The sequence below is a fragment of the Morus notabilis genome, unplaced genomic scaffold (assembly GCF_000414095.1).
Source record: "Morus notabilis unplaced genomic scaffold, ASM41409v2 Scaffold489, whole genome shotgun sequence".
In the NCBI taxonomy this organism is placed as follows: domain Eukaryota; kingdom Viridiplantae; phylum Streptophyta; class Magnoliopsida; order Rosales; family Moraceae; genus Morus; species Morus notabilis.
In genome coordinates, this window is record NW_010357331.1 from 327,686 (window position 1) to 340,813 (window position 13,128).

General features: G+C 33.1%; 1 protein-coding gene across 1 annotated transcript; it reads right to left on the bottom strand.

The window, feature by feature from the left end:
- Positions 1 to 1,970: 1,970 nt before the first annotated feature.
- On the bottom strand, positions 1,971 to 10,404 carry LOC21397877 (alpha N-terminal protein methyltransferase 1). The gene is made up of 8 exons (XM_010089748.2): positions 10,055 to 10,404; positions 9,801 to 9,957; positions 8,286 to 8,344; positions 5,365 to 5,484; positions 4,871 to 4,972; positions 3,692 to 3,746; positions 3,170 to 3,267; positions 1,971 to 2,354 (listed from the first exon to the last, which is right to left on the bottom strand). The coding sequence occupies exons 1-8, from the start codon at positions 10,349 to 10,351 to the stop codon at positions 2,229 to 2,231; spliced, it is 1,014 nt and encodes a 337-aa protein (XP_010088050.1). The 5' UTR covers positions 10,352 to 10,404; the 3' UTR covers positions 1,971 to 2,228.
- Positions 10,405 to 13,128: the final 2,724 nt, after the last annotated feature.

Here is a 13,128-nt window from a genome sequence, read left to right on the forward strand (position 1 = left end):
AGTGCTCCTAGCATTGTGAGAGAAAGATACAGCTGCAGAATTATCGTAAAAGAGTTTCAGCGGTCTATGAATTGAATCAATAACTCCCAAAGCTTGTTCTAGGTTTTTTTAGTGGAAATGGATTAAGTGAAGAGCTTGTTTTGTTTAAGGACGAATTAAGAAAATACTGGAGCAACATAGCTTGTTGTTATCTATGATTATTTTTTCTGATAGGAAATTGGAGATGTTATCATTCATTTGTTATGATTCCTTTATCTTATGTGGAGAATGATTCTTTGACCATTGTTTTATTATTATTATTATTATTTTGTTCTTTATTTATTTTAAGATTTATTTTCTTTTATTTTCTTTAGTATTAGATTAATAAACCCATTTATTTATTTTATTGTTTAACAAAATTAATAACTTATTAATTAAACTTAATCCTTTGTGAGAATGACCCTTGCTTACCACTATATTCGATAACGATCATCTTCGTAAGGATATAATTTGATAATCCGCTAGGAAATACATCAATTTTTTGGCGAAAGTCATTGGGATTGATTCTTTAATTAATTTGTAATTATTTTTGTTTTCTTGTTTGTAGGTTTTCTGTTATTTTTAATTTTGTTTTTATGTTTTATTTTGCAAGGTACTTCATGATGTTGTATCGAAGAGTCCTTTTGAGTTTTGCCAACGAGATTTGGTGCCGTTGCATAGTGCTTGGTGGAGATACAAAGAATTGCTCATTCTATTTCCATATTAAGGTTGCTCTAAGGAGGGTCAACTTCGAATCTTTCTCAATGGTTTATGTCTCTAAATAAGACTTTAGGTGGAAAGAGGAGATGGTATCACAACTTTCTACCAATAATCAGTGGATGAAGCTTGTTGTAGGGTAAAATGTCGAACCTTAAATTAGACCCTGAGTAGGGCCCACATGCCATAAAAAAGAGCATTAACTGATCAAGTACAGCTCAGCCCTAAGAGCCATGTTAGCAGACAGCTTTCTTAAGAGTCGACTATTACAAGGATGCATTTGACATGTCTAAGAGGTCAACCGTTGTGAGAAGGGGGCATGAGGTTGACCGCACTCACAAGCAATGGCAAAGAGGTTAAAGGAAGTGATTACGGAGTCGAGGCTACACAGAGATAAAGATCTGAAGGATTCTCTCTGAGATTTACTATTTGTAATCTAGAAATATGAAATTCAAATAAAGAAACCATCATGATTAATAGTAATCTTTATCTTTTAGGAAACTATCCCAAAAAGATATGAGAAATATCCCAAATTTAAATAAGGAAACAAAAAAGGGCGGTGACCTAAGATATAAATAAGGGATTATAGGTCAGAAAACCCCTAAGTCTCATTCTGAGTATTAGAGCGTGTACTTTCTTTCAAAGTAGTGAATTTTCTCTCCTCCCCACAATGGCCGTAGCTCTCAAACTGAGAGTTAACCATTATAAATTTTGTGTGTTCTTGCTTTTAATTCGAGCAAAACCATTGAGAAGTCCGTTATTATTCTGTTAACAAATTTTCACTGTCAACAATTGACGACTCCACTGAAGACTGAACCCAAAATCTTTAGTTTGCGCGAAAATTCAAGTGAAAAAATCGATTTGAAGCCATGCCTTCAAGAAATTCAAGAAAAACAATAAACAAATGATGCGAATCAAAATAGTCAAATTGACGATAACACTGTAAATCATGCCAATGAGGCCAATAGAGAGAGAAGTGAGAATCAACCCGCAGTTGGGAATGAAGATGTTCAAGCCCCAAACATGTCTCAACCAAACCCAGTGCAGATACAAGTACAGTTGAATTTCCTAACTGATATGGTCCGACACTTGGTGGCCACTATATAACAAATTGATGGGAGAAATTCATTTATCATTGCACTGAGAAGCGTGATTTTGTAATAGTAAACACATCATTAATTGAAAAGGCATTTTGCAAATTATTGGAATTTTGTTAGATAGTTAAGAAGATTATTGAAACAAGCTATTTTGCTATCATCTTTAAGAATAATAGGAAGACGTGGATCATACATGAGACAAGATTGTCAATTTGCAGGTATCTGTAATCAACTGTACTTACATCCTACATTTACTGTAAAGAAGAAAAAATTTACACACATGAAATGGGATTTTTTTTTTTTTTTTTTTTAACGCAGATGGGGATTAACAATAAATTAAAAAAAGGAAAAGGCTATCCAAATGCAGGCTGTCAGAAGACTGAAGAGGATTTTGCCTCACTTGATTATTCCTGGTCTATTGGCTCGCACTTGGGATCTAGTGCGATGAACCTTCTTCGGTACATCAGTGGTTAATGCATACATCTTCACAGCAAATAGCTCCTCAGGCATTCCCTTTTGGTCCTGATATACGTAAGAAAATTTCCTAGCATGAGGGAAATTTATTTATTTATTTAAAAAAGAAGTTGCTATTTATTTTTTTCTCTGTCCTATCAGGATTCAGTAAACAGTACGCCTTTGTTTGTTTCAACAACTCAAAATGTTGTTAAGATTCAAACCTTAATTTAAGATTCAAACTGGTGTTTAAGAGAGAAAAATTCAAGGACAATTCAAACTATTAATAATGGTTTAAGGATAATTTGTTGATTTTAGAATTCACCTCCCTCAAATCTAACAATCTGAATTGTTGCCAACACTCTAATAGTTCCAGATTCTACTTTTTCTCTCTTTAATTTTAATCTTAAAAATGTTATAACTACTTCGTTTTAATTCCGATTGAGATGATTTTTTTTAATGTGTTCATAATAAAGAGAGGAACAAATCTCCATCCATATTGAATATGTTTTAATGTAATTTATAATGAGATTTTATAAGATTTGTTACAAAATTCTAGTGACAGTTTTCAACACTTTATCCAAACACAGTTCGGATTTTATTCCCAATTCAAATTACAATTTATTTGCATATCCAAACAGCAGTTCGGATCACAGTTTGAATTACCACAGTTTAGATTCTACAATTCTAACTAAAAATGTTTAATTCTCCACAGTTTGAGTTGTTGAACTAAACAAGTCCTAACTTTTCCGGCTGCAATTCTACAACTATTAATGATCTTTTCTAATTACAAAACATAAATAAAAATAACAAAAATAATAAAAATCCAAACAAGTTCCATTTCATTAAGCAGCCAATCACGAACTTAGGATTCCATGTCTAACCTTTGTTTTGTAAAGATGCAGCCCGCACTGACGAAAGAGCTCCTTAAAGTATGAATCAGACCTTGTAATACTCCGATCAACGTTATCCAAGACAAATCCTACAAAAACAGAAACAGAAAAACAAAATAAGGAAAAAAGAAAAAAAAAAAAAAAAAAAAAAAAAAAAAGAAAACAGAGAGTTTGAGAGAAGGCAGAAAAAAAAATTAAAAAAGAAACGAAAAGAGAAGAAAAGGAATACTACTGAAAACTTAAACTTAATCCAGAATACTTAAAACTTAAACTATTAGTTCACCATCTTAAATTAAGCGTATAGTTTACTAGAATTGAGTGCCAATATGCTACACAACGAGAATGAAATTCCATTTGACCAAAATTCACAAGCTTCTATATCTCTCTTCTTCTTTTCATGTGCTCCCAAGCTCACAAGCTTAGCAAATGGACTTTTAAAAAAAATAAATAAATAATAATAATAATAAATAAAACTAATATCAGAAAGATACAAAGCAAAAAGGACGACTATACCATTTCTTGCAATGTTCTCCTTCAGCACAAAAAATCCACCGGGTTTGAGACCAGCCTAGAAAAAACATATTGGTTAGCAAAGTACAAAATGTATTAAATTCATCTTAAAGTCTTTCTCCATGTGGTCCAAAAGGAAAAATGATTAATAATCTTCTAGATCCCAGACACCAAGATATTCTAATGCAATGATATTGTTGCCAGAAGCATAATTCAGTTTCTAACATCCAATAAGGGAAAAAGTGTAAAAGTAAATAAAAGTTCAGAATAAATAAAATTCAATCTTAGAAATGGAAACAAAAACCTTTTGAGTACTTTCTAGCAGAAACATATAGTAGGAAAAAGGAAATTCTTTAAAGGCTTTATTGGTCAATGACAACAAAGAACCAGATAATTTTGCCTTGTAGAATAAATCGGTCAGCACCATTTCCTTATCTTCGGAAATCCATGCATTTCTTTCAAACCAAATTGTTCAAAGAAGCGAAATTACCATAAATCTCTAAAGAACTCAAGCCAAGTTGTTAGAACCAAAGCAATAGCTATGTTGTTAGATCTTAACAAGTTTCTAAACATTTGAAAAGCAAATAATTTGACAGGAGACTTGTTAGTTGGTTAAGGGAATTAGAAGTGCAACTCATTAGTAGTTTGTTAGCAGTTAGTTCAAGTTTGTTAGAAGAGAACTAGTAGTATATATGGGGGATTAGTAGTTAGTGGTGGATGGTCTGATTAGTGGGAATTTGGGAGAAATCCTTGGGAGAGTTGGTGGTCTCTCGAATACCACCATAGTTGACGGAAGATTGGATGATATATACAAAGAAATTGGAGAAGTTAGAAAATGGATAGAGCAGAGGCATTATCGGTTCATTGGTAGTTTAACGCTCATTGACACAGAATTAACACTATAAAGTATGAAGAGCAATGTGCTCCAAGAGAATTTGGGAGAATCAAGTCCAATGATCTGAACATAATATTGATTATCCTAATAAAGTATTGTAGTGATCGCTGGTATTAATATCTAAATTTACACTCATCAAGAATAATATTATAGTGCACATTTGCGTTCACATAGAAACTCAAGAGGTTGAAACTATAGTTTCTGCAATAGTGATCAAATAAAACAGTTCCAGCATATTTAAATCAGAAAGATAAGTTTACAATATGATGTAAAAAAAACTGTTTTACCTTAGCTCTCTTGAAAAATGACACGAAGTCCTCGTCTGTCAGATGCCCAATGCACCACTGCACCCATATGACATCATATCTCCCCGCCTCTGGGGAAAATTCCTAAAATGTAAGCAAGAAATGAAAAGTAAGCTTCAAGAAAATATTAAGTACCAGAATATAATGATGGTTTGTTAAGCAAAGAAAGAAAGTGCCAAGAATAACTTATATTTTGACATTTACTTTAATTTATTTGAAAGTAAAATACTTCAAGTAGTTACTGACAACAATGTTACTACTATATGCACATTATAATCACACAATAGTAGCTTAATCTATGCGTCTTAAAACCACTTACACAGTTAGCTTTTCTAGCAAAAACTTTCTTAACGCATAATTTATTTAAATAGTAGTGCGCATCTTACATAGGATCACCGAAACTACTTTTTCATAAGCAAACTTAATCGAAAAACCATCAGTCTTCACTCTAAAGATAATCCTTCAAACAAAGTTACCTGCAGAGGCACACAGAAAAAGTTGCTGGCTTTATTCATATCTGATGCCATATGATTCTCAGAAGCCAAGCTTTCACGGGCGGTCTCTAAGAAATGGGATACAGGCTCAAGGAGGTCAACCTGGTCTCCAAATACAAAATGTTTTCAAAGTAAAAAATAAAAAATAAAAGTAACAAAAGAGTCCAAGATAAATTTCTTGATGCAATCCCTTGACAAAGAAAGTAAACAAGCTCAAACATAACTCACAAGAGAAGGACGCAACATGAGATCATCTTTATTCCAATTTACACCTAAGGCCATCTTTAAGGAAATTGCCGGTGCTATATTTTGCACCAAAAAAAGATGGCATATTTGGTACACGGTTCTATTTTGTGTGCTAAATTTTCAACTGTCTTTTTGGATACTAATAAAATGATAAGCACAAAAGATTAGTATATTAGATAAATAAAGTAGAAAATGCAAAAAAGTAAATGGATCAATTTGAAAAACTAGAGAATGATTGACAGGAACAGCTAAATGGAATTGGAAAATAAATGACAAGACCAACTAGAATTAGAAAATAAATGATAGGGCACGTAACTGGAATAATTAATTGAAATTAAATAAAGGAAAATAAAGTATAGACCAATTTGTAGAATTGGAGGCCAATAGAAATTAAATAGATGAAAAGTAAATTGCAGAATATGTAAAGTGCTAAGAGAAAGAATGAAGAAATAAAAGCTAAAAAAACAAACAGAAATTAGATTGAGTAATTTTATTGGAGAACTTTATACTTTCAGTCTATATATAATACCACAAACATAATTGAAGTTTCGGTATGTAGCTCAATAGCTCTTAGACTAATTTCTTGACCTTGTTTAATACTAGAGAGTGGTTGTATTGCTAAGGCTTGTCTGTGTTTTTCCTCCCCTAAAATGGCTAAGTAGGCTGGTATTTATAGACTTCTCCTGTAAGATTATCCAAAACAAACCCATTGGAATCTAAGGTGGTTTTCTGAGACTAGTGCTTGCAGTGGCTTCTTGTTTTCACTGTAGTCGAAGTGGCAGAAGGTTTTTTGACTCCTGTTTTCTTGATGTCTAACAAGTAGCAAGCTCTTCACACTTTGTTATCTTGTTGTCTAGCAGATAAGAAGTTTTTGACACCTTATTTTCCTAAGCTAATGTCATTTTTAATCCTCTAATTGCTGCTCTTCTTTGTTGACAATCTTGGTTTGCAGTTTTTAAAACCAACTTTCTTTTTTAGCTTCTTAATTTTAACAATAACACAAAGTTTACCGCGAAACATGTCCCCTAAATGTAATATGCTCAACATAAGTAAGAGTACATAAAAATAAAGGACCCGTTTGAAAGACTAGAGAATAATTAACAGGACCAGCTAACCAAAATAAGGAAGGAAGGAATTTTTTTTTTTTTTTTTTTTTTTTTTTTTTTTTGGAAAATAACTAAAAAAGAAATTGAACAATAGGACCAGGTAACTAAGTTATTTGAAAGTAAATAACAGGACCAAATAATTGGATTTATTAGAAAATAAATAACAGGACTAGGTAATTAGATTAATCAACCAAAACCAAATAAATGGAAATAAAGCATGGTTCAGTTTCCGGAAGTGGAAAATAATAGAAATAAAATGACATGAAGTAAGTTGCATAATGTAAAAATGCAGAAATAAAGCAAAGAAATGAAAGATAAATTAACAAACAGAAATTGGATTATAAGTAATTTTATTAGAGAACTTTATATTTTAAGTGTACATATGATACCACAAACATAATTGAAGTATGGGATTTGTACTTTGTAGCTTAATACCAACCTACTTGGCCAAAACCACAGACAAGCTTTAGTAATTCATTCACTCTTTGAAAACTATTGTTCCAATCCTCTAAGTCCTAATTCCACCTATCACCTCACTTCTCTATCTTTTCTTAAACAACCAAAGAATCAACATGAAATTAAGCAAGGTCAAGAACTAAGTCTAAGAGCTATTAAGCTGTAAATCCTTAACTTCAACAATGATCGTTGTAGTTATGTACAATGGAAATATAAAATTCTCTAATAAAATTACTCTTAATCTAATTTATGTTTGTTTTCTTTAGCTTTTATTTCTTTACTCTTTATTTTAGTACTTTAAATTTTATGCAATTTACTTTCTGTCCAATTTCTATTACTCTAGTTCTATGAACTGGTACATACTATTTTCATTTATTTAATTTTAATTCATTAATTTCGTTATTTGGTCCTGTTACTTATTCTCCAATTCCCATTAGCTAGTTTTGTCATTTATTTTCCAATTCCAATTAGTTGGTCGTATCATTCTCCACATTTAAAATTGATCCTACTTTGAGCTTTATTAATTTAATAGAAATAGCATCTAATAAATAGTTAAAAAAACACAAACGATTACCTACTTCTATTGAAGATTGACGTGAAACTGGGTAAACTTTTTCACCCCCACCCCAAAAAAAAAAAAAGCCTAAGTTATAGAAAAAAGGGATGAAAGTTTAGAGCTACAACATGAGAAACTAAGACCTGATTTGTGAAGATAAACAAAAATAAATCTAAAATGCATGAAGAATGTATTTCCGGAAAATATAATTTCAAATTAATTTTACAAATGAATTTGGTTTGCACTCAGAATAACTTGTCATCTGCAGATAGTAAAATGGTCAGGTCTTAGAGCAGCTCAAGTAAAAATTCCACATACCTTTACTAGGACCAAAAAATATTCATCACGCTAGAGCAGTATTTAGAAAACCTACTAATTTGGCTATGACCTAAGATATCCTATTCACCAAAATGCACAATAAACGTACCAGATAAGTTGAGTAAAAAGAAAATTCTTATTATCAACTTTAAAGGCAGCGCCAGGGAAACAATGCATGAAGATTGCAAGGATGTAAGGAAGGGCAGAGAAACTGAACATACCTCACTGAAGTACCTTATTAGAAGATTTTTTGTGATTCTCCCAATTCCAGAACCACAATCTGCAACAGTATCTTTGCAATCAAAATACAACATAATAAATGCTCAAAATAAAATTAGAAGCATTTTATGAGATTTATAATATGTTCAACTCAAAACTCTACAAGACACGAAAACAAGAAGCTAAGGATCCATTTGGTTCACGCGTTCAAGTCAGTGATTTTGATTCATTGGCAGGAATTTTGTGAGAGAAGAAATTTTCGAATTCAAATTCTTTGTGAGATGAAAAAACACTACAATAGAATTAAAATTATGGGTTCAAGTATAGGAACCAAAAGGAGCCTAAATAATAACAACATCAGAGAACATTTAAAATGCGTTCTCCCAGAGCTATTACTAAACATAGAAGATAATTTGAGATACATAATTGCCAAAGCATCTATTGACGGTAAAAATTTGTTAACAGATTAATAACAAATTTTAGGTGGTTTGTGTGTGAAATTAGCAGGTAAAAACGTGATTAATGAAGATAAAGAGAAGATCAACACAGGAATTTTTATAGTGGTTCACCCCAAACTCTGGAGCTACATCCATTGAGAGAGAGAGAGTTTCACTAAGTTCTTGAGGAAGATATTACAAAGTGAGAGAGCAGAATTCAGAACCCCCATTCTGGGTCATTCTCCTCATATTTATACATCATATTGTCCCTGTCAAATTCCTAATCAAATTCCGAGATATCTTTACCAAAACTCTCGGAACAACAACCTCTGATTACTGAGATTTTGGTCAGTGCCTGATTTTCCTACCGGCTTTACCACTAACTCTGCATGCATTAAATGTCTGTTAAATCTCTGAACAGCTGTCACATCTTTGTAGACGTGGATAGAATCGGCGCTTGAGTGTCCTTTGAAGCGGCCTCCGTCTTCAGATGATAGTGCGGTCGACTTTGTACTCCTATATCCTCCTCAGTACGGCCGTCCTCTTAGGGGCTCCATTTCCAATTGAGAGTCGGTATCTATTGTCGGCGTCCAGAGAATAACGAGATACTTCGTGCACAGCTGGCATGGTCATTAATTATCCAGCTGTGCCACGTGGCGATCTATCTAGTGGCTGACGTGGAGCGCGGGATTTATCCCTACAACAGCATCTCTTCATGAAGTTAATTTGGTTTATCTTGAATTCTTGAATAAGTTTTTTTAAAATTAATGAATGGTCTTTTTAAAGAGCTTTTAAGGAGACGAGTACTAGTTTATATCAGGAAAAAAAAGGAAGAGAAGAAAAGAAACAAACCAGTGGTTTCACTTAGGCATGCTCATAATCCAAGTCTTACAAGTTCCACCAGTTATTATTATTTTTTTAATTATTAGTTATTATAATTGAAGCATTCACAGGATTCATCCATATCTGCTCCTCTTAAAATAATTATTCTCAAATGAATTCCTATTTAAGAATCTTAGTGTATACGGGCTCGCCAATAACTCAAGGTAGGTAGTGAGGTTAAGTAGAATGAATGTTTACCAAGAGCAACAAGATGACGTTGGTTTGGAGTTGCAGAAGAAGCTCTAGGGATACGCACTTCAAGAAGAAGATTGAGAAAAGCTTCACTGTCCTTAATGTCGGCCTCGTTCACATGCCCATATCCTCCCAGAACTCCATCCACCGACGCCTCCACGGCCTTCACACACACAAATCATCAAACACCTTACACGCAAGTGTGTGTGTAGATAGACACACACACACACACAAAAACAAAAGAAAGGAAAACAGAGAACCTCCCAATAGCCGACGCCTTGGCGGTACCAATCGGTCTTCTTGGTGGGATCTCCGACTTGGTCGCTCCACATCTCCGAGGCGCTCTTGAACTGGCGGCCGTCGGAGTCTAAGCCGCCGATCTCCATAGATATGGTGTGGATGTTGGTGTTGGGAGGAGTAGCAAAGCAGCGAGTGGTCGTCTGTGGGAGTGGTTTGAGTAGAACTACTAGGCCGCCTTGGCATAAGGCTGCTGCTGGGTGCCGTATTGCCGTGGCATCTGTATGAAAGGGAAATAGGGATATAAACTGAGTTGGCATCGGCCGGTTAGCACGTTCAATCAGCGGAGGGTAACGTTGACAAATATTACTCTTAATTTATAATTTTTTTTAGTTAAATAGTTACATGGTAAAGTTTTAAATTTATACATTTTTAAAGGTAAATTTTTCATTTTTTATGAGCGTGATATACCTGCCCGTTTGGTTCATAGGCTTTTTTAATAGCAAAACTTTTTTTTATCTAAGAGTAACTGGAATGTAATATTATAATTGATATTTAAATTATAAATTTAATATTTAAGTGTAAAAAAATTAATGTAATATTAAAACATTTTTAATATAATGTTATAATTGATATTTAAATTGTAAATTTAACATTCAAGTATAAAAAAAATTCTCTAATGTAATGCTATAATTAATATATCAATTTAAATTTATCATATGAGGACAAAAAATACTCTCTAATGTAATGTTATTTGTTGTGCTAAATTTCTTATATGTTATACTTTGTGATAAATTTTTCACAAAATATAACATATGAAAAATTTAACATTCGATTGTTATTGTTGAAATGTTAACTTTTATATGTAATCATATTTTCTAATTATTTTAAAATAAATGTTCACTTTTACAACTTTCAAAGCTAATGATTATTAAAAAATGTAGATATAGCATTTCAAATAGAATTATGTATCGAAAAAATAAAGAAAATAACATACTATATTATAATTTTTTATGTTAAATAAACAATTGGTATTAGCATTTACATTGTAGATGGTCTTATTTGTTATGTCAAATTTCTCATATGCTATAATTGTGACAAATTTCTCACAAAATATAGCGTATGAGATATTTGACATTCGATTGCTATCAATTGAAATGTTTAGTTTTTCATGTAATATTGCAACTTTTGCATTTTTTATTATTTTAAATATAAAAGTTTGCATTTATAACTTTCAAAACTTAATAATTATGGAAAAAAAATAGATTTAACATTTTAAATAGCATTGTGCATTAGAGTAAAAATAAAAATAACATGACATATCTTACTTTTTGATGTTAAACATACAATTGACATTTACATTTGTATTGTAGATTATCTAAAACAAGAATTATGGGACAAATTTATATTTTAGAAATGGATTTTTCTTTAAGTAAATAGCATGAAAAATTCTACAGTAGAGGGTGTATTTTATTCTACCGTAAGATAAAAATTGTGACCCTCATCTAAAGATAAAAAATGATGAAAGATACCATATAAGAATAAAGCCTTACACACATGATTTTTTCTGCATTTATTCAAAAACAATATTAGATAAAAAAAAAAAAAAACCCACTTACACTGAACAAAACCCTAGCCACCACCACCCCACCACTACGTTGAAATTGGCAGCAACTGATCGAGGTAGGTTCTTCTTCACCATCTAAATCCAACCAAACCGACGGTGACCCTTACCGTCATAAAAATGCGAACTCCAACGAAGGCGGCGGCGACAACTCCAACTACCTTAGACGGTGGCACATCGATGGAAATCGAATGGGAAAAATGGATGAGTTTTCTTCGTCTCGTCACTTTGGGTCCATAGGAACTAGAATCACCTCAATCGGAGATCGAACAATAGAGACATCGCAGTCAGAAGTTTTATTGCTTTCCAAAATTTTTGCCACTGATTATGGTGGTTTCTGGCCAAGGTGGAGGTCGCACAACATGTCAATAAACCTAGCTCATCAAGATGTTTTTGATAATATGGGTAGTGTCAAAAATCGATGCCTAGAAAAGAAAACTCCAACAATGGCGGCGACGATAACTTAGGCCACCTAAGACAATGGCGCTCCAGTGAAAATCAGACAGGAAAAATGGATGAGATTTCTTTATCTCGTCATTCTAGGTCCATGGGAACCAGAATCACCTCGATCGAAGGTCGGATGATAGAGATATCGCAATTGGAAGTCTTATTACTTTTCAGAACTTTTGCCAGCGATTGCGGTGGTTTTCGGGAAAGGTGGAGGTTGCATAGCACATCAACGAACTCAGCTCACTGATAACTATCTGATGGTGTGGGTGGTGTTAGAAACTGACACCAAAACTCCATCGGGGTGACGACCATGCATAGGGAAGAACAACTGACCATTTTTTGTGAGAACCAGTCAACCGTCAGAGACGTGGATAGTTTTAGGAGCTTATCTGATAGGACAAACGAAAAAAAAATACCGACAGCTTCATACTCTCAACCATTTGATCTAGATAAAAAATTGTTTGTTCTATAAACTTTTTAATCTGATTTGGTTTTGACCAAATTAAACTGTCAAAAATTGGCTTGAGATCAATATATTGTTCCTGAGAGGTACTGGGAATAAGACACTTATCAAGCCTAGAGGACTGGACATATTCTTTGACGGTGGGTCTGGTGTTAGAGATGAGTTATCAAATAGTACGTCGATGTCTTTTGAAAACATTGTACGGACTTAGCAAAGGAGGGACAAACTCTTCTACTATGGCCGTTTCAGGGATGTAAGAGTATTCTACTAGATTTTATATCTTGGAGGAAAGGGATCTTTTACAGGAACTAGGAATAGTAACTGATGAGGATAATCTAGCTGGTTCTAAAGACTGGGTAGGAGTATCCATGGTGTTTGGGGAATGGATGTGTACTACCAAGCAAAGAGACTTCAAATCCTCCCTACAAGGTTGAAGTACAAAAGACAATTCAAGCCTTGCTCTACCATTCCAAAAATGTTCTCAATCAAGGAAGCTTCAACTGGCTATGAAGATATCAAAGATAAGCTTCTGAAATGTCGTGCTAATAGCCATGATCAGT

Bases quoted from the DNA above. Each gene is read 5' to 3' on its own strand.
- LOC21397877 (XM_010089748.2), bottom strand. From the start codon at position 10,351: ATGCCAACTCAGTTTATATCCCTATTTCCCTTTCATACAGATGCCACG. The intron at 9,958-10,054 runs GTTCTCTGTTTT...GTGTGTGTGAAG, and splicing joins AAGGCGTCGGCTATTGGGAG to GCCGTGGAGGCGTCGGTGGA. The intron at 5,485-8,285 runs GTATGTTCAGTT...TTTGGAGACCAG, and splicing joins TAATAAGGTACTTCAGTGAG to GTTGACCTCCTTGAGCCTGT.